The 19,060-nt window shown below is 38.8% G+C and overlaps 1 protein-coding gene across 1 annotated transcript; it reads left to right on the top strand.

The window, feature by feature from the left end:
- Nucleotides 1-12,634: 12,634 nt before the first annotated feature.
- LOC140141223 (uncharacterized) lies at nucleotides 12,635-17,013 on the top strand. The gene is made up of 3 exons (XM_072163023.1): nucleotides 12,635-13,187; nucleotides 14,149-14,275; nucleotides 15,094-17,013. Exons 1-3 carry the CDS (start codon nucleotides 12,840-12,842, stop codon nucleotides 15,183-15,185), a joined length of 567 nt encoding a protein of 188 aa, XP_072019124.1. The 5' UTR covers nucleotides 12,635-12,839; the 3' UTR covers nucleotides 15,186-17,013.
- The last annotated feature ends 2,047 nt before the right edge of the window (nucleotides 17,014-19,060 follow it).

Below are 19,060 nucleotides of genomic sequence, written 5' to 3'. Positions count from 1 at the left end.
TGGGGTCAAAAGTCACGCAGGGGTCATAGGGGTCAAAAACGTGATTTAAACTCAAAATGCTTCTTCTCTCACAGATTACATAGGACGGTGACACCACTTGCACACATGAATTGTTATTATCCCGTGTCTATGGGGTCCTCACAGATTTGGGGTCAAAGGTCATTAAAGGGTCACTTCCGGTATAAAACGAAAAATCTTCGAAAATTTTTATTTGCTAAGAAAAACCTAGGACAGTAACGGTATGTTCACACATAAATTGTAGTTACCCTGTGTATATGTGGTATTTTTTTTATTTAGGGTCAAAAGGTCATTAAGGGGCCACTTCCGGTATAAAACGAAATACCTTTAAAATGCTTCTTCTCCGACAAATTACGTAGGACAGTGACAGCACTTGCACACATGCATTGTTATTACCCAGTGTCTATGAGGTCCTCACAGATTTGGGGTCAAAGGTCATTAAGGGGTCACTTCCGGTATAAAACGAAAAACCTTCAAAATATTTTATTTGCTAAGAAAAACATAGGACAGTAACGGTATGTTCACACATACATTGTAGTTACCCTGTGTATATGTGGTATTTTTTTATTAAGTGTCAAAGGTCATTAAGGGGCCACTTCCGGTACAAAACGAAATACCTTTTAAATGCTTCTTCTCCCACAAATTACGTAGGACAGTAACACCACTTGCATACATGCATTGTTATTACCCAGTGTATATGGGGTCCTCACAGATTTGGGGTCAAAGGTCATTAAGGGGTCACTTCCGGTATAAAACGAAAAAACCTTCAATTTTTTTATTTGCTAAGAAAAACATTGGACAGTAACAGTATGTTCACACATGAATTATGGGTACCCAATTCATATGTGGTATTTTTTTATTTGGGGTCAAATGTCATTAAGGGGTCACTTCCGGTCTGAGACGAAAAACCTTCAAAATGCCCTTCTGCCACAAGTAACATAGCAAAGTGGTGCCACATGCACCCATGCATTGACATTAGCCAATGTCTTTGGCCGTTTTCATATATTTTGTGGTCAAAGGTCATTAGGGGTAACAACACGGCTGTGTTCGTGGGTTAGACCACAGCTTAGTCTAGTTCTTCTTCTTTCTGCCGACCACTTCATTTGCTCTAGCACTTACATGCTTACACCGATTTTGACCTTACTTAGTCACAACCATCATTGACCATGCCCCTACATGTCATATGAAACTCGTGGGGTCAAAGGTCACGCAGAGGTCATAGGGGTCAAAAACGTGATTTCAACTAAAAATGCTTCTTCTCTCACAGATTACGTAGGACAGTGACACCACTTGCACACATGCATTGTTATTATCCAGTGTCTATAGGGTCCTCACAGATTTGGGGTCAAAGGTCATTAAGGGTCACTTCGGTATAAAACGAAAAACTTTCAAATTTTTTTATTTGCTAAGACAAACATAGGACAGTAACGGTATGTTCACACATAAATTGTAGTTATCTTGTGTATATGTGGTATTTTTATATTTAGAGTCAAAGGTCATTAAGGGGCCACTTCCGGTATAATACGAAATACGTTTAAAATGCTTCTTCTCCCACAAATTACGTAGGACAGTGACACCACTTGCACACATGCATTGTTATTACCCAGTGTCTATGGGGTCCTCACAGATTTGGGATCAAAAGGTCATTAAGGGGTCACTTCCGGTATAAAACGAAAAACCTTCAAATTTTTTTATTTGCTAAGAAAAACATAGGACAGTAACGGTATGTTCACACATGAATTGTGGGTACCCAATTCATATGTGGTATTTTTTATTTGGGGTCAAATGTCATTAAGGGGTCACTTCCGGTATAAAACGAAAAACCGTCAAATTTTTTTATTTGCTAAGAAAAACATTGGACAGTAACGGTATGTTCACACATGAATTGTGGGTACCCAATTCATATGTGGTATTTTTATTTAGGGTTAAATGTCATTAAGGGGTCACTTCCGGTCTGAGACGAAAAACCTTTAAAATGCCCCTTCTGCCACAAGTAACATAGCAAAGTGGTGCCACATGCACCCATGCATTGACATTAGCCAATGTCTATGGCCGTTTTCATATATTTTGGGGTCAAAGGTCATTAGGGGTAACAACACGGCTGTGTTCGTGGGTTAGACCACAGCTTAGTCTAGTTACACAGCCGTGACGTTAGTCACGGCTGTGTCTTTTTTTTTACAGGTTCTTTCTTCTTTCTTCTTTCTTTCTTCTTCTTTCTGCCGACCACTACATTTGCTCTATCACTTACATGCTTACACCGATTTTGACCTAGCTTGGTCACAACCATCATTGACCATTCACCTACATGTCATATGAAACTCGTGGGGTCAAAGGTCACGCAGGGGTCATAGGGGTCAAAACGTGATTTCAACTCAAAATGCTTCTTCTCTCACAGATTACGTAGGACAGTGACACCACTTGCACACATGCATTGTAATTATCCAGTGTCTATGGGGTCCTCACAGATTTGGGGTCAAAAGGTCATTAAGGGTCACTTCCGGTATAAAACGAAAAAATTTCAATTTTTTTATTTGCTAAGAAAAACATAGGACAGTAACGGTATGTTCACACATAAATTGTAGTTACCCTGTGTATATGTGGTATTTTTTTATTTAGGGTCAAAGGTCATTAAGGGCCACTTCCGGTACAAAACGAAATACCTTTAAAATGCTTCTTCTCCCACAAATTACGTCGGACAGTAACACCACTTGCATACATGCATTGTTATTATCCAGTGTCTATGGGGTCCTCACAGATTTGGGGTCAAAGGTCATTAAGGGGTCACTTCCGGTATAAAACGAAAAACCGTCCAAAATTTTTATTTGCTAAGAAAAACATAGGACAGTAACGGTATGTTCACACATGAATTGTGGGTACCCAATTCATATGTGGTATTTTCTTATTTGGGGTCAAATGTCATTAAGGGGTCACTTCCGGTCTGAGACGAAAAACCTTCAAAATGCCCCTTCTGTCACAAGTAACATAGCAAAGTGGTGCCACATGCACCCATGCATTGACATTAGCCAATGTCTATGGCCGTTTTCATATATTTTGGGGTCAAAGGTCATTAGGGGTAACAACACGGCTGTGTTCGTGGGTTAGACCACAGCTTAGTCTAGTTCTTCTTCTTTCTGTCAACATTTGATATAATTTGCTGTCGCTCCTTCATTATTTGACCGATTATGACCAAACTTGGGCACAAGCTCCACTACCCCAGCCTTTACATTTGACATGACCCATTTGGGGTCAAACGTCATGCATGAGTAATTTTGGCTAAAAATGTGATTTTTACCAAAAATGCTTCTTCTCCTACAGATTACATGGTACAGTAATGAGATTTATACATTGACCTTGGCTATAGCCGGGGCCTATGGGGTCCTCACAGATTTGGGGTCAAAGGTCATTAAGGGGGTATTTCCGGCACATAACCAAATACCTTCAAAATGCTTCTTTTCCTACAGATTCTATGGTACAGAGATGCGACTGACACATATGCATTGACATTAGTTGGTGTCTATGGGGTCCTCACAGATTTTGAGTTCAAGGTCAAACAGGGGACAAAAATGGTTGATTACTGAAAATCACTTTAAAATTCAATATTGTCTGCATATTACGTGCTGTGATCATCAGAATAATGCCAAAAGGGCTCTAGCATTATGTTCATATACGATTGTAATCAGATTTGGCTTAAACATGGCGCTAAATCCATCCGACCAATCACCGTGCTCAGTAGGGAATTAAAAACTAAAATTGCATAGGACTATTCTCCTTTTGACAAGGCAACTATTGATCAAAATTTAAATCACAAAAGTTTAGAAATTCAACTTGTACACACACTAGTACACCACCAGCAAGCACAGACGACACTTTACGTGCAAAATGGAATGATTTGACAGAATTTTCGATGTAAATTTTTGAAAAAAATTTGCACAATTTTACACATTTTCAAGCTTTTAGTGAATAAATATCATTACATTGTTGAAATAAAGTGCAGTTTGTTTGATAAAAAATATTTGTGTGTATTTTGTTTAATATTGCAAATTATTTTGAATATCATTGAATATTTTGTTTCCAAAAGGCGCTAAATCCACGGTTATTGGATATTTTGTTTCCAAAAGGCGCTAAATCCACTTCAAGCTGTTTAATAAAAGAATACTTACAATTAAACATTATAATCAGGATCTCAAAAATAGGTGTTTTTGTAGTTACTGACATGAGAACTAACATTTAAAACCAAAAAATAAATGAATAAATATCAATAAGGCTTTTAATTTAAAACACGTTGATTTTCTCCTATTTCACTAATATGGATTTAGCGCCTTTTGGAAACAAGCTCTTCATATATTGGAGGTCATTTCAAGGTCACCAGAGGTCAACGAAAGGTCAAAAGGGGTCAAATTCTAATATTTGTCCAATTTAGATGAAAATTAGTATATGTGATCTTGATATGATTCAAAATATATTGGAGGTCATTTCAAGGTCACCAGAAGTCAACTAAAGGTCAAAAGGGGTCAAATTACAAATTTATTCAATTTGAATGAAAATTAGTATATGTTATGTGGATATGATGCAAAATGTGGTGAAGGTCATTTCAAGGTCATCAGATGTCATTTCAAGGTCACGGCTAGACTTCGCAGCCTTACTAAGGATGCAATATATCTAGTTATGTATTTCGTTTTATACCGGAAGTGACCCCTTAATGACCTTTGAACCCAAATCTGTCAGGACCCCATAGACACTGGGTAATAACAATGCATGTGTGCAAGTGGCATCACTGTCCTACGTAATTTGTGGGAGAAGAAGCATTTTAAGGGGATTTCGTGTTATAGAGAAGGATGCCCTTAATGACCTTTGACACTAAATAAAAAAATACCACATATGCACAGGGTAACTACAGTTTATGTGTGAACATACTGGTAGTCTCCTATGTTTTTCTTAGCAAATAAAAATTTTTGAAGGTTTTTCGTTTTATACCGGAAGTGACCCCTTAATGACCTTTGACCCCAAATCTGTGAGGACCCCATAGACACTGGATAATAGCAATGCATGTGTGCAAGTGGTGTCACTGTCCTACGTAATCTGTGAGAGAAGAAGCATTTTTAGTTGAAATCACGTTTTTGACCCCTATGAGCCCTGCGTGACCTTTGACCCCACGAGTTTCATATGACATGTAGGGGCATGGTCAATGATGGTTGTGACCAAGTTAGGTCAAAATCGGTGTAAGCATCTAAGTGCTAGAGCAAATGTAGTGGTCGGCAGAAGAAGAAAGAACTAGACTTAGCTGTGGTCTAAGACCACGAACACAGCCGTGGTGTGACCCCTTAATGACCTTTGACTCCAAAATCTCAGAACACTCCATAGACATCGGCTAATCTCAATGCACGTTTGCACGTGGCATCACTCTGCTATGTTATTTGTGCCAGAAGAGGCATTTAGAAGGAATTTCGTTTTAGACCGGAAGTGACCCCTAAATGACCTTTGATCCGAAATAAAAAATACCAGAGATACACTGGATAACCACAATTCATGTGTGAACATACCGTTACTGTCCTATGTTTTGTTTAGCTAATAAAATTTTTGAAATTATTTCGTTTTATACCGGAAGTGACCCTTTAATGACCTTTGACCCCAAATCTGTGTACACCCTGTAGACACTGGGTAATGACAATGCATGTGTGCAAGTGGCGTCACTGTCCTACGTAATATGTTGGAGAAGATGCATTTTAAAGGTATTTCGTTTTATACCGGAAGTGACCCCTTAATGACCTATCACCCAAATTAAAAAAATACCACATATACACTGGGTAACCATAATTCATGTGTGAACATATCGTTACTGTCCTATGTTTTGTTTAGCTAATAAAATTTTTTGAAGGTATTTTGTTTTATACCGGAAGTGACCCCTTAATGACCTTTGACCCCAAATCTGTGTACACCCCATACACACTGGGTAATAATAATGCATGTGTGCAAGTGGCGTCACTGTCCTACATAATCTGTGGAAGAAGATGCATTTTAAATGTATTTCTTTTAATACCGGAAGTGACCCCTTAATGAGCTTTGACCCCAAATAAAAAAAATACCACATATACATTGGATGACTACAGATCATATGTGAACATACCGTTACTGTGCTATGTTTTACTTAGCTAATAAAAATGTTTGAAGGTTTTTTGTTTTTTACCGGAAGTGACCCCTTAATGACCTTTGACCCCAAATCTGTGTACACCAAATAGACACTGGGTAATCATAATGCACGTGTGCAAGTGGCATTACTGTCCTACGTTATATGTGGGAGAAGATGCATTTTGAGCTGAAATTACGTTTTTGACCTCTGTGACCCCTGCGTGACCTTTGACCCCACAAGTTTCATGTGACATGTAGGGGCACGGTCAATGATCATTGTGACCAAGTTAGGTCAAAATCGATGTAAGCATGTGAGTGCTAGAGCAAATGTAATTGTTGACAGAAAGAAGAAGAACTAGACTTAGCTGTGGTCTAAGACCACGAACACAGCCGTGTTGTAACCCCTTAATGACCTTTGACCCCAAAATATATGAAAACCCCATAGACATTGGCTAATGTCAATGTATGTGTGCATGTGGCATCACTTTGCCAAGTTACTTGTGGCAGAAGAGGCATTTAGAAGGTATTTCGTTTTAGACCGGAAGTGACCCCTAAATGACCTTTAATCCCATTTAAAAAAATACACTGGATAACCACAATTGATGTGTGAACATACCGTTACTGTCCAATGTTTTGTTTAGCTAATAAATATTTTTGAAGGTATTTCGTTTTATACCGGAAGTGACCCCTTAATGACCTTTGACCCCAAATCTGTGTACACCCATAGACACTGGGTAATAACAATGCATGTGTGCAAGTGGCGTCTCTCTGTCCCACATAATTTGTGGAAGAAGATGCATTTTAAAGGTATTTATTTTTATACCGGAAGTGACCCCTTAATGAGCTTTGACCCCAAATAAAAAAAATACCACATATACATTTGGTGACTGCAGATCATATGTGAACATACCGTTACTGTGCTATGTTTTACTTAGCTAATAAAATTTTTGAAGGTTTTTCGTTTTATACCGGAAGTGACCCCTTAATGACCTTTGACCCCAAATCAGTGTACACCACATAGACACTGGGTAATAACAATGCATGTGTGCACGTGGGGTTACTGTCCAACGTAAGTTGTGGGAGAAGATGCATTTTTAGTTGAAATCACGTTTTTGACCCCTGTGACCCATGCGTGACCTTTGACCCCGCGAGTTTCATGTGACATGTAGGGGCATAGTCAATGATCATTGTGACCAAGTTAGGTCAAAATCGATGTAAGCATGTGAGTGCTAGAGCAAATGTAATGGTTGACAGAAGAAAGAAGAACTAGACTTAGCTGTGGTCTAAGACCACGAACACAGCCGTGTTGTGACCCCTTAATGACCTTTGACCCCAAAATATATGAAAACGCCCATAGACATTGGCTAATGTCAACGCATGTGTGCACGTGGCATCACTTTGCCATGTTACTTGTGGCAGAAGGGGCATTTTGAAGGTTTTTCGTCTCAGACCGGAAGTAACCCCTTAATGACATTTGACCCCCAAATAAAAAAATACCACATATGAATTGGGTAACCACAATTCATGTGAGAACATACCGTTACTGTCCTATGTTTTTCTTAGCAAATACAAATTTTTGAAGGTTTTTCGTTTTATACCGGAAGTGACCCCTTAATGACCTTTGATCCCAAATCTGTGTACACCCCATAGACACTGGGTAATAACAATACATGTGTGCAAGTGGCGTCACTGTCCTACAGAATCTGTGGAAGAAGATGCATTTTAAAGGTATTTCTTTTTATACCGGAAGTGACGCCTTAATGAGCTTTGACCCCAAATAAAAAAAATACCACATGTACATTGCGTGACTGCAGATCATATGTGAACATACCGTTACTGTGCTATGTTTTACTTAGCTAATAAAAATTTGTGAAGGTTTTTCGTTTTATACCGGAAGTGACCCCTTAATGACCTTTGACCCCAAATATGTGTACACCACATAGACACTGGGTAATAACAATGCATGTGTGCAAGTGAGGCCGCTGTCCTACGTAAGATGTGGGAGAAGATGCATTTTAGTTGAAATCACGTTTTGACCCCTATGACCTCTGCGTGACCTTTGACCCCACGAATTTCATGTGACATGTAGGGGCATAGTCAATGATCATTGTGACCAAATTAGGTCAAAATCGATGTAAGCATGTGAGTGCTAGAGCAAATGTAATGGTTGACAGAAGAAGAAGAAAGAAGAAGAAAGAAAGAAAGAAAGAACCTGTAAGAAAAAAGACACAGCCGTGACTAACGTCACGGCTGTGTAACTAGACTTAGCTGTGGTCTAAGACCACGAACACAGCCGTGTTATGACCCTTTAATCACCTTTGACCCCAAAAATATATGAAAACCCCATAGACATTGGCTAATGTCAATGCACGTGTCCATGTGGCATCACTTTGCTATGCTTTTTTGTGGCAGAAGGGGGGAATTTTGAAGGTATGTCGTTTTATACCGGAAGTGACCCCTTACTGACCTTTGACCCCAAATGTGTGTACACCATATAGACACTGTGTTATAACAATGCATGTGTGCAAGTGGCGTCGCTGTCCTACGTAATTTGTGGACGAAGAAGCATTTTAAAGGTATTTCGTTTTATACCGGAAGTGACCCTTAATGACCTTTGACCCCAAATAAAATAATACTACATATAAACTGGGTAACCACAATTCATGTGTGAACATACGGTTACTGTCCTATGTTTTTCTTAGCAAATAAAATTTTTGAAGGTTTTTCATTTTATACCGGAAGTGACCCCTTAATGACCTTTGACCCCAAATCTATGTACACCCCATAGACACTGGGTAATGACAATGCATGTGTGCAAGTGGCGTCACTGTCCTACAGAATCTGTGGAAGAAGATGCATTTTAAAGGTATTTTGTTTTATACCGGAAGTGACCCCTTAATGAGCTTTGACCCCAAATAAAAAAAATACCACATATACATTGGGTGACTGCAGATCATATGTGAACATACCGTTACTGTGCTATGTTTTACTTAGCTAATAAAATTTTTGAAGGTTTTTCGTTTTATACCGGAAGTGACCCCTTAATGACCTTTGACCCCAAATCTGTGTACACAACATAGACACTGGATAATTACAATGCATGTGTGCAAGTGGCGTCACTGTCCTACGTAATTTGTAGGAGAAGATGCATTTTGAGTTGAAATCACGTTTTTGACCCTGTGACCCCTGCGTGACCTTTGACCCCACAAGTTTCATGTGACATGTAGGGGCACGGTCAATGATCATTGTGACCAAGTTAGGTCAAAATCGATGTAAGCATGTGAGTGCTAGAGCAAATGTAATGGTTGACAGAAGAAAGAAGAAGAAAGAAGAAAGAAAGAAAGAACCTGTAAGAAAAAAGACACAGCCGTGACTAACGTCACGGCTGTGTAAAGAAAGAAGGAAAGAAAGAAAGAACCTGTAAGAAAAAAGACACAGCCGTGACTAACGTCACGGCTGTGTAAAGAACCTGTAAGAAAAAATTCTACTGGGATTCAAGAGTCTAGCCGCCGCTCGGCTAGACTAAAGAAAGAAAGAAAGAAAGAACGAAAGAAAGAAAACTAGACTTAGCTGTGGTCTAAGACCACGAACACAGCCGTGTTTTGACGCCTTAATGACCTTTGACCTCAAAATATATAAAACGCCCATAGACATTGGCTAATGTCAATGTATGGGTGCAAGTGGCACCACTTTGCTATGTTATTTGTGGCAGAAAGGGCATTTTGAAGGTTTTTCGTCTCAGACCGGAAGTGACCCCTTAATGACCTTTGACCCCAAATGAAAAAATACCACATGTACAATAGGTAAACACAATTTACGTGTGAATATACCATCACCCTCCAATGTTTTTCTTAGCAAATAAAAAAATTTTGAAGGTTTTTCGTTTTAATGACCTTTTATTCCAAATTTGTGAGGACCCCATAGACACTGGGTAATAACAATGCATGTGTGCAAGTGGCGTCACTGTCATACGTAATTTGTGGAAGAAGAAGCATTTTAAAGGAATTTCGTTTTATACCGGAAGTAGCCCTTAATGACCTTTGACCCTAAATGAAAAAATACCACAAATGCACAGAGTAACTACAATTTATTTGTGAACATACCGTTACTGTCCTATGTTTTTCTTAGCAAATAAAATGTTTTGAAGATTTTTCGTTTTATACCGGAAGTGACCCCTTAATGACCTTTGACCCCAAATCTGTGAGGACCCCATAGACACTGGCTAATAACAATGCATGTGTGCAAGTGGTGTCACTCTCCTACGTAATCTGTGAGAGAAGAAGCATTTTGAGTTGAAATCACGTTTTTGACCCCTATGACCCCTGTTTGACCTTTGACCCCGCGAGTTTCATGTGACATGTAGGGGCATGGTCAATGATCATTGTGACCAAGTTAGGCCAAAATCGGGGCAAGCATGTAAGTGCTAGAGCAAATGTAGTGGTCGGCAGAAGAAAGAAGAAGAAGAAGAAGAAAGAACCTGTAAGAAAAAAGACACAGCCGTGACTGACGTCACGGCTGTGTAATAAAGAAGAAGAAAGAAAGAAGAAAGAACCTGTAAGAAAAAAGACACAGCCGTGACCGTAATGCAGTAAGAAATGTCTTCTGTCAGCCTTTTCTGGTAGGGCTAGGTCCCGGAGACCCTCTCCAACATTGAAGTATGGGGTATGGGGGTATGGGGAAGGATGAGATACAGGGCGGAGTGTGTATTTCGAATACATAACAGACTTGCTTTACTCTTCATACCATGGCATGCATTTGAATAATGTTTTGAGCAAGTGTTACATTTATTTTATTATCTGATTGTAGCTCCTGCGTGCTTGAGATTGATGATTATGGAAATGCTATCTACATTTGTTTATACAAGACTGTCCACCTTATGGATATTTAGGTTTAAACATTTTGGATTTTTGTTTGACAAAACCAAGTGAATATTTTACTCACTACAATTGATCCAATTGATCAAAAATTGAATTCCCTCCTGAGATTAGTATCAGTCAGGGAATTGACCAGATCAACAGGCTGTCATTATAGCTAGAGGCATTATATGACACACATGGGTCAAAGAGTTACATAGAATTTAGTTCCCAGGAATTGAGTTTTGCCTGAGGCAATTTGTGGTTAAGTGTTGATCCCTCACTATAAAAGTTATTACCGTCGATTTGGTTGAAAAAGGAGGTGAGACATGATCAATTCTGTTCAGGCAGTGAAACCTAATGATTTCGTTCTACTCATCGGAGGACTTCATCAGGCATGAATGATATGGTCATCTGATCCACTTTCCTAACAAACAAATTGATGACCATATAAGTCATACCTGATGAAGTCCTCCGATGAGTAGGACGAAATATTGTAGTGAGTAAAATATTCATTTGGTTTTGTCAAACAAAAATCCAAAATGTTTATTTACTTAACAAACCTGATGATTCTATTCAACGATATTTAGATTTGTTTTAATATATGTGACATGTCATGTCAATAGGAGACACTTTTGGGCAGGATCGTAAATGGAGAAATAGCCAAAAATCTGCCGGTGGGGGATTTGTTCACAATTTGGGTTTGTTGCAGATTTGTGATGTTATTAATGTTAAAAATATTGTCAGATAGCTTTAGACCGGAATATAACTGGCATCTTGTATTTTTATAGACATTTTTCATGTTAATTCCTACTCTCAACATTGTCAATAATATTTTTAAAGGTCGATATCTCAATTTCCAATTTTATAATACCATAACTTCCGAACTCAATATCTTCGCTTAGGAATGTCCGATTTCATTGGGGAAAACGGTGTTGTGGAGCAAAATATCTCTACATTTAAGATTAAGATTTTGCACCTTTTATGGATGAAAATTAGTTCAAAATAGTACTGAAGTGGGTGAGAAGTATTAAATGGAGTAGCCGCCGCCAGATAATCAACATTTTATTTTAATATAGATTTTTAACTGGTAGCGAACTATTTTGATATTCAATGTATAGAGTCGCCATTATCAGTGGATCATTCACCTTTAACTTGTAATAGGTTACGATCAGCAAGTTAAACGTGGGTGGTCATAATTTTTTTCATATTGTGCTCTTTATACTTGAGGTCAACCGTTAACATGGTTAAAACATGTTCCAAATTTCTGAGGACACTTCAGGTAAAATATTACCTGATCTACTTCATGAAAATATTATGTTATCATTATCAAATTGTGGAGAAGTTTTAACTTAAAAACTGTAAACTTAAAAGTTTACAGTTTTGAACAAAAGATCTCGGAATGTAGCTTTAAATGATCATTACTCCATTGGATCCTGCCATGCCGTGCCGGTCAACATGAAGCATCACGTACACGGGATATCCTAATAGTACTTGTGGGTAATCGTTACCGTATACATGTAAAGGAAGTTCCTCGAAGTCGAGGGTAGCTATTTACCTAATTCTTTTGTATACTATATTATGTTCGGTTCTAATATTTCAAAAACAGTGTCAAATATTTGCGTTTTTATGTCTCTGTCTTTTCCTGTAAAACGAGGGTAAAATGGTATAATAAACAATTCTTTCCGCCCGCATATAATACCCGATGCTATGATGAGCCAAATCCACTGGCATATATAGCAGTCGCAAGTTTTGCTTCTGATAATCAACACTGTAAAGTCGCGTTAACTGGTCCGCATATCAGAAGTTCAGCCTCTTTCAACACGAAGATATTTGTCCATTATGGATTCAACTAAGTTAACTGACGAATCGGAGATCAGAGATACATCTGACACCAAGTATCTAGTGTTTACTGACGATACGTGCGAAGACCAAAACAAGAATTACACTGTAAAATCAGGTGGTGACAGCAAGATGGAAATGACGGGCTTTTGCACTGTGCAAAAACTGGGACTCTTTGCTCTTTTGCAAATATTAATCCTGATAGTATTTGCTATTATTATGGGATTGCACATACAGATATCGAATCAAATGGCAATTGAAACCCAAGCACTTATCAAGGAACTCCAAGACCGAGTCACTAATAATACCGAGGATTTCGGTAGCGTGGGTTTGTCAAGTAAAAGTAAGGTGAGTCATGTAATGAACAGGTGAAATATTAATTTGAAACACTTTATGACTGACTGACTGACTGACTGACTGACTGACTGACTGACTTTACTGAATAAATAAGCTCCTAAGACTTAATAATAAATAAATAAATAAATACATTTTGGATTTATAAAGCGCCTTTCTCCAGATCTTAGAGGACTCAAAGCGCTGTAATTTCGCTGCAATGGTGAATCATCACAATCAGATCGCATCATCTAGGCCAGTTGCTGCCGAACGGCGCACACCTATCCGCATTTAGATTGTAACATCCACCAATTATCTGTGCAGCTCCCCAAATTCCATTGGGTGAAGGAAGTTTTTTGATAACCAAACAACTAATCACCGATTCTTGCGATACAGGAGGAAACCGGAGATCCCGGAGAAAACCTGCGAGCATGGAATAGGGATAAACCATGTGCATATGAGTCCTTGGGCCACGCCGGGGCTTGAACCCGGGACCCAGTGGTGCAAAGCGAGGGAACTACCGCTGCGCTAACTCGCCCTCCCTTAGGGGACCGAGTTGGCGCAGCGGTAGTTCCCTCGCCTTGCACCACTGAGGTCCCGGGTTCAAGCCCGGCCGTGCCCAAGGACTGTATGTGCATTTGGTTTATCCCGATTCCATTTCGCTCGCAGGTTTTCTCCGGGATCTCCGGTTTCCACCTGCTTTCAAAAAATCAGTGATTAGTTGTTTGGTTATCAAAAACTTGCTTCAACCAATGGAATTTGGGGAGCTGCACAGAAAATTGGTGGATGTTACAAGCTAAGTGTGGAGTTCCGCTATAACTGGCCTAGTTGATGCGATCTGATTGTGATGATTCACCATTGCAGCGAAATTACAGCGCTTTGAATAATTTAAGATCTGAAAAATCTATATAAAGATCTATATAAATCCGAAATTGATTTATTTATCTATTTTGTTCATGTTCCATTTTACTGCCAGATTGTTGCTTTGTCGCAGTCTACCACATCGCTCCCGCCGGTGGAAGACCACTATAAACCAGCCGGTGTGACATATGTCCGATGGGGACGTACTGTGTGTCCAGATACAGCAGATCTTGTGTATACTGGTGAGTACACAAGGTCGGGGACACGTATCAGCTTTTTCCGAGGCTCCTAGTTTGAAATTGAACTCCAGCCACTTGGGGATTTAAAAGCTGGCCTGTTATGCGCCTGTCACACTTCGTCGGGTCGGCGTTATGTACAAGAAACGGATAGTATTTTAGTAAATCCGTGGTTGTTGTCATGTTCATTAATATGTTTTTTCATGCCCTGCTATCATCCGCCAAGTTCGTTTCGTGTTAGGTGATGTTAGTTAAGACCGTCGGCAACATTACATTTTATTAACTCAACTATCGCGATATTTATATCGCACGTTATACTCGTGCGATACAATCTTTTCATGTGCCTGTTATAGGAAGGAACTTGTGCACAGAAAATAGGGAAAGGATTCCGCATAATAAAGGAACAAACTCCGAGATCCAGCGTGAAAGTCATGGAGCGTGAAATTGTCTTATTAACATAACAAGGCCTAACATATTTAGAGCCAACGCCCTTAACATTAATTTAGTTGAGAGCAGATTTGCGTTTTGCGTCTGTCACACCTTGCCGGATCGGCCATACGTATAAGAAACGGATGGTATTGTAGTAAATCCGTTGTTGTTCTTTAATGTCCATATTTTTGCATACGGCGATGTACGTTGACCAAGTCCGTCTAAGTGTGACAGAATAAAGAGCTATGCCTAATATTATTATAAAAGGTGTCCGTCATTTTACAAAGCTTTAAAAAAGCATTTCTAAAGCTCTTTTATAAGAAAACACAACCAATAGTGGAGAAGCTTTGAGAAGCAGGGATCTTTCTGAATGTCTTCTCTCTGATTTATTACAGGTATAGCGGCTGGTGGTAAAGGAGGGACGGTACTAAACAGGGAGGCACTGGAAGTGATATCCCAGGCGGAGGCTCCAACTATCTGTGTTTAACACATTCCCCACAGTTCAACCGATCAGAGTCAGGCCAACAGCCGGCCCGGGCAAGAATCTATGGAGCGGAATACCGTAGTGGTGAGCCAGGAGCGATTCACGATAGCCATACTCATGATACCCCATGCGTCATGTGCCAGAGTCGAATGGCTCGAGTACAAGTCTTCATGATGCCAGCAACTACGGAATGCCCTACCAATTGGACCAGAGAATATGCTGGCTATATGGCTGCAGCAAGATGGAATCACCCGCGCACCGAGTACGTCTGCTTGGACAAAGACCTAGAAACCATACGTGGCACTGCCTCCCCTGATCCACTTTCGTATTTTTTCATGTAGAAGTAGTTGGTTCTAGTGGTTTGCCCTCAGAATATGAAACTGGCCACGACTTGACTTGTGCTATTTGTACAATGTAAATAACGTAAAAACCTCTTTAGTCGATCAATCGGCTGTAGGTTTTCCAAAAATGGTTCAATGTTGTGAACGATCTTTGACTATTATGCGCTGTTAACATAACTTTAGAGTGGTAATAATTATTAATTAATTTGTAAGCTGGTATTTAATAGCCGCGTTTCTCCTCCTGTTCGATAACCCGCTTGTTCTACACAATAATCACCCCTCTTTTGTGAGAGCCGGTCATAGCGAGTTACGGCTTTCTGGTTCTGAACCCTCGATTTCAATAGAAAACAAAAGACATTGTGAAGGAAACATTGATTTTTGAAGACCAAAGCAAGGAGCCAACTTTATGCTCATTTTGTGAAAGCTGGTCATAGTCAGTTACGGATTTTTGGCTCTGAACACTTGATATGGGTAGGGTTTGGATATGGCAGTAGGGTTAGAGTTAATAGAAACCTTGCGGAATGCCGTTAAGAACTTTACTGGAACTTTAACTGCAACTTCAAAAATATTGATTGGATTTCTTGCTCAAATTCACTTCAACGCGAACGTCAGATTGGTTTCTGTACCAACAGCGTCTTGTTGTTTAAACTAGGGGAAGTGCATCAATGGGTGATCAAAAGGAGGGTATGTAAAAGCGACTGCATCAAATTTCTCCTTTTGTTTGCTGAAGTGCTTTGTTGGTGACACTTCAATACAATTGGCGCTTAGTTTGAATAAACATGGATTACATCTCAAGGCGATAACCAATGCAATGGGAATTAGGCCTATGTTATGAGCTATACGCTAATATCTGAGACCATAATAGCGCACGGGGAAACGCACTGGCTTTTGCGTTTTTGCGTCGGGCGCGAGGCAAAAATGTGCGCTCGTTAGCAATGAGATTAGCAAGATTTCCCACCAAGGCGCACACCACTAAATAATCGTCCCATTGAAATACGTGTAGAAACACCAGTTTTCTTTGCTCGTTTTGAGGCCTTTTCGGCGCTTTTTGAGAAATTTAATGATAACCAGTCGATTGCAAATCGATGAAAGATTAACATATGTTTCAATGTATGGGTAGTCTTCCGTCTCGTATTCCCGGTAGGAGCCACTAAACAGCGCCCTCACTGTTTTTGACATGCTCTCAAGACTGAAAACCTGTTTCTGCTCATTTTTTAATACGCGGACCTATTTTCTCGATAATTGTAAAAATGCGACGTTTTTGGTGATTCAAATTCATGCGCAGGCTTTACACTTTCATTTAAGCTACAATTCGCTACTCTTTCTGATTATTAGTCCAAAAGAGCAGCCCATAATACCTCAAAAACTTTCTGAATTTTACCGGAACTCAGTAGGGTTGCACAAATGGCGCATTGATTTAGTGGTGTGCTCCCACCATTGACCATGTGGACGATTTCAGATGGAAAAGGGTGAAACATCATAATTAAATATTGATAGAAATTTTGTAAAAATTAAAAGCCAAAATTTTCAGTTCAAACTTTGAATACACAGAGTCATGAATATAGAATTCAAGAAAACTGGAATTCGGCATTTTTAAAACATGCCATGGTTCATAATAACCTTGATACAGTTTTGCTCAAAAGAGGGACGATTCTTGATGAAACAGTTAAAGAAGATTCAATATGTTCATTATTGGCTTGTTATCCATATCATTTGAATTCGTTTACACAGTTTATTGACTATTCTAATATGTTATAGGTAAAGGAGACGATCCTGTGTAAACAGTGATCGGAGTGCCCATCTCTCTTTCATTGGCGATTGGGCCAGACTCCTCCATGTGATGTTGCTATAGGGGGATCGCTACACCTCCTCCACAGCGAGTCTGTTACCTTCCCAGCATTTAAGAATACCGGTACCCATTTAAACACCTGGGTAGAGAGGAGTAATCGTGATAAAGTGCCTTACTCAAGGGCACAACACGATGGCGTCGCCGGGGCTCGAACCCACAACCTTCCGATTATGAGTCAGTGCCCGTTCCGCTAGGCCACCGTGCTCCCAGCTATGCTCCCAATTATGTTATAACGATTTCCCAAATATGTTATAACGATTTCATTACATTTAGTGTTGTTCTTCATGGTGATAAATGTTAATTTTAATTGTAAAGAAATGTTTTGACGGTGTATTAAAATTATCATCATTACATTAAGCTATTTCAGCACAAAAATTCAACTTGAATTTTCGATGTGACACACATCCTCATCAGAAGAAGTCCTAAGATCTTGTTATTGACTTGCCCTTTTGTTGACCATTGGTGACTTTTGGTCGAATGAGGACGTTGTATAAGGTTGGCAATTCCAGTCCTTGATCGCGATTTCTTCTTGATCTGGATTGCCTCCCACACTAAACGTGGGTACTCTCTATCATCCTTTAATCGTTAGTTTAAACTTCTTGAAATTGTATCGATTTCATTACATTTAGTACTGTTCTATACATTACAATGAATTCATCATTAAAACGATTTCATTACTTTTAAGCATTACTTTTTAGCGTTGTTCCACATGATTATTATAATTAATATATAATATAACTATTTCATTACATTTAGTGCAGTTCCATATGGTGATTATAAATAATACTTCATTATAACGATTTCATTACATTCTGTAACATTAAGACTATTTTATTGCATCTAGTGTTGTACGTTCCACATAGTGATTAAAATTAACGACTTCATTAGATTAAGTGTTGTCCCACGTGGTGATTATAATTACTATATCATTATAACGATTTCATTACATTGGGTGTTGTTCGATACGGTGAATACAATTAATACATCATTACAACGATTTCATTACAGTTAGTGTTGTTCCATATTGGTGATTATAATTACTACATCATTATAACGATTTCATTACATTGGGTGTTGCTCCATACGGTGAATACAATTAATACATCATTACAACGATTTCATTACAGTTAGTGTTGTTCCATATTGGTGATTATAATTACTACATCATTATAACGATTTCATTACATTGGGTGTTGTTCCATACGGTGCATACAATTAATACATCATTACAACGATTTCATTACAGTTAGTGTTGTTCCATATTGGTGATTATAATTACTATATCATTATAACGATTTCATTACATTGGGTGTTGTTTTATACGGTGAATACAATTAATACATCATTACAACGATTTCATTACAGTTAGTGTTGTTCCATATTGGTGATTATAATTACTACATCATTATAACGATTTCATTACATTGGATGTTGTTCCATACGGTGAATACAATTAATACATCATTACAACGATTTCATTACAGTTAGTGTTGTTCCATATTGGTGATTATAATTACTACATCATTGTAACGATTTCATTACATTGGGTGTAGTTCCATACGGTGAATACAATTAATATATCATTACAACGATTTCATTACAGTTAGTGTTGTTCCATATTGGTGATTATAATTACTATATCATTATAACGATTTAATTACATTGGGTGTTGTTCCATACGGTGAATA

This window comes from Amphiura filiformis, chromosome 19 (assembly GCF_039555335.1).
Source record: "Amphiura filiformis chromosome 19, Afil_fr2py, whole genome shotgun sequence".
NCBI classification, from domain to species: domain Eukaryota; kingdom Metazoa; phylum Echinodermata; class Ophiuroidea; order Amphilepidida; family Amphiuridae; genus Amphiura; species Amphiura filiformis.
This window is presented reverse-complemented; position numbering and strand designations above follow the sequence as displayed.

Bases quoted from the DNA above. Each gene is read 5' to 3' on its own strand.
- LOC140141223 (XM_072163023.1), top strand. From the start codon at position 12,840: ATGGATTCAACTAAGTTAACTGACGAATCGGAGATCAGAGATACATCT. The intron at 13,188-14,148 runs GTGAGTCATGTA...TTTTACTGCCAG, and splicing joins GTTTGTCAAGTAAAAGTAAG to ATTGTTGCTTTGTCGCAGTC. The intron at 14,276-15,093 runs GTGAGTACACAA...GATTTATTACAG, and splicing joins AGCAGATCTTGTGTATACTG to GTATAGCGGCTGGTGGTAAA.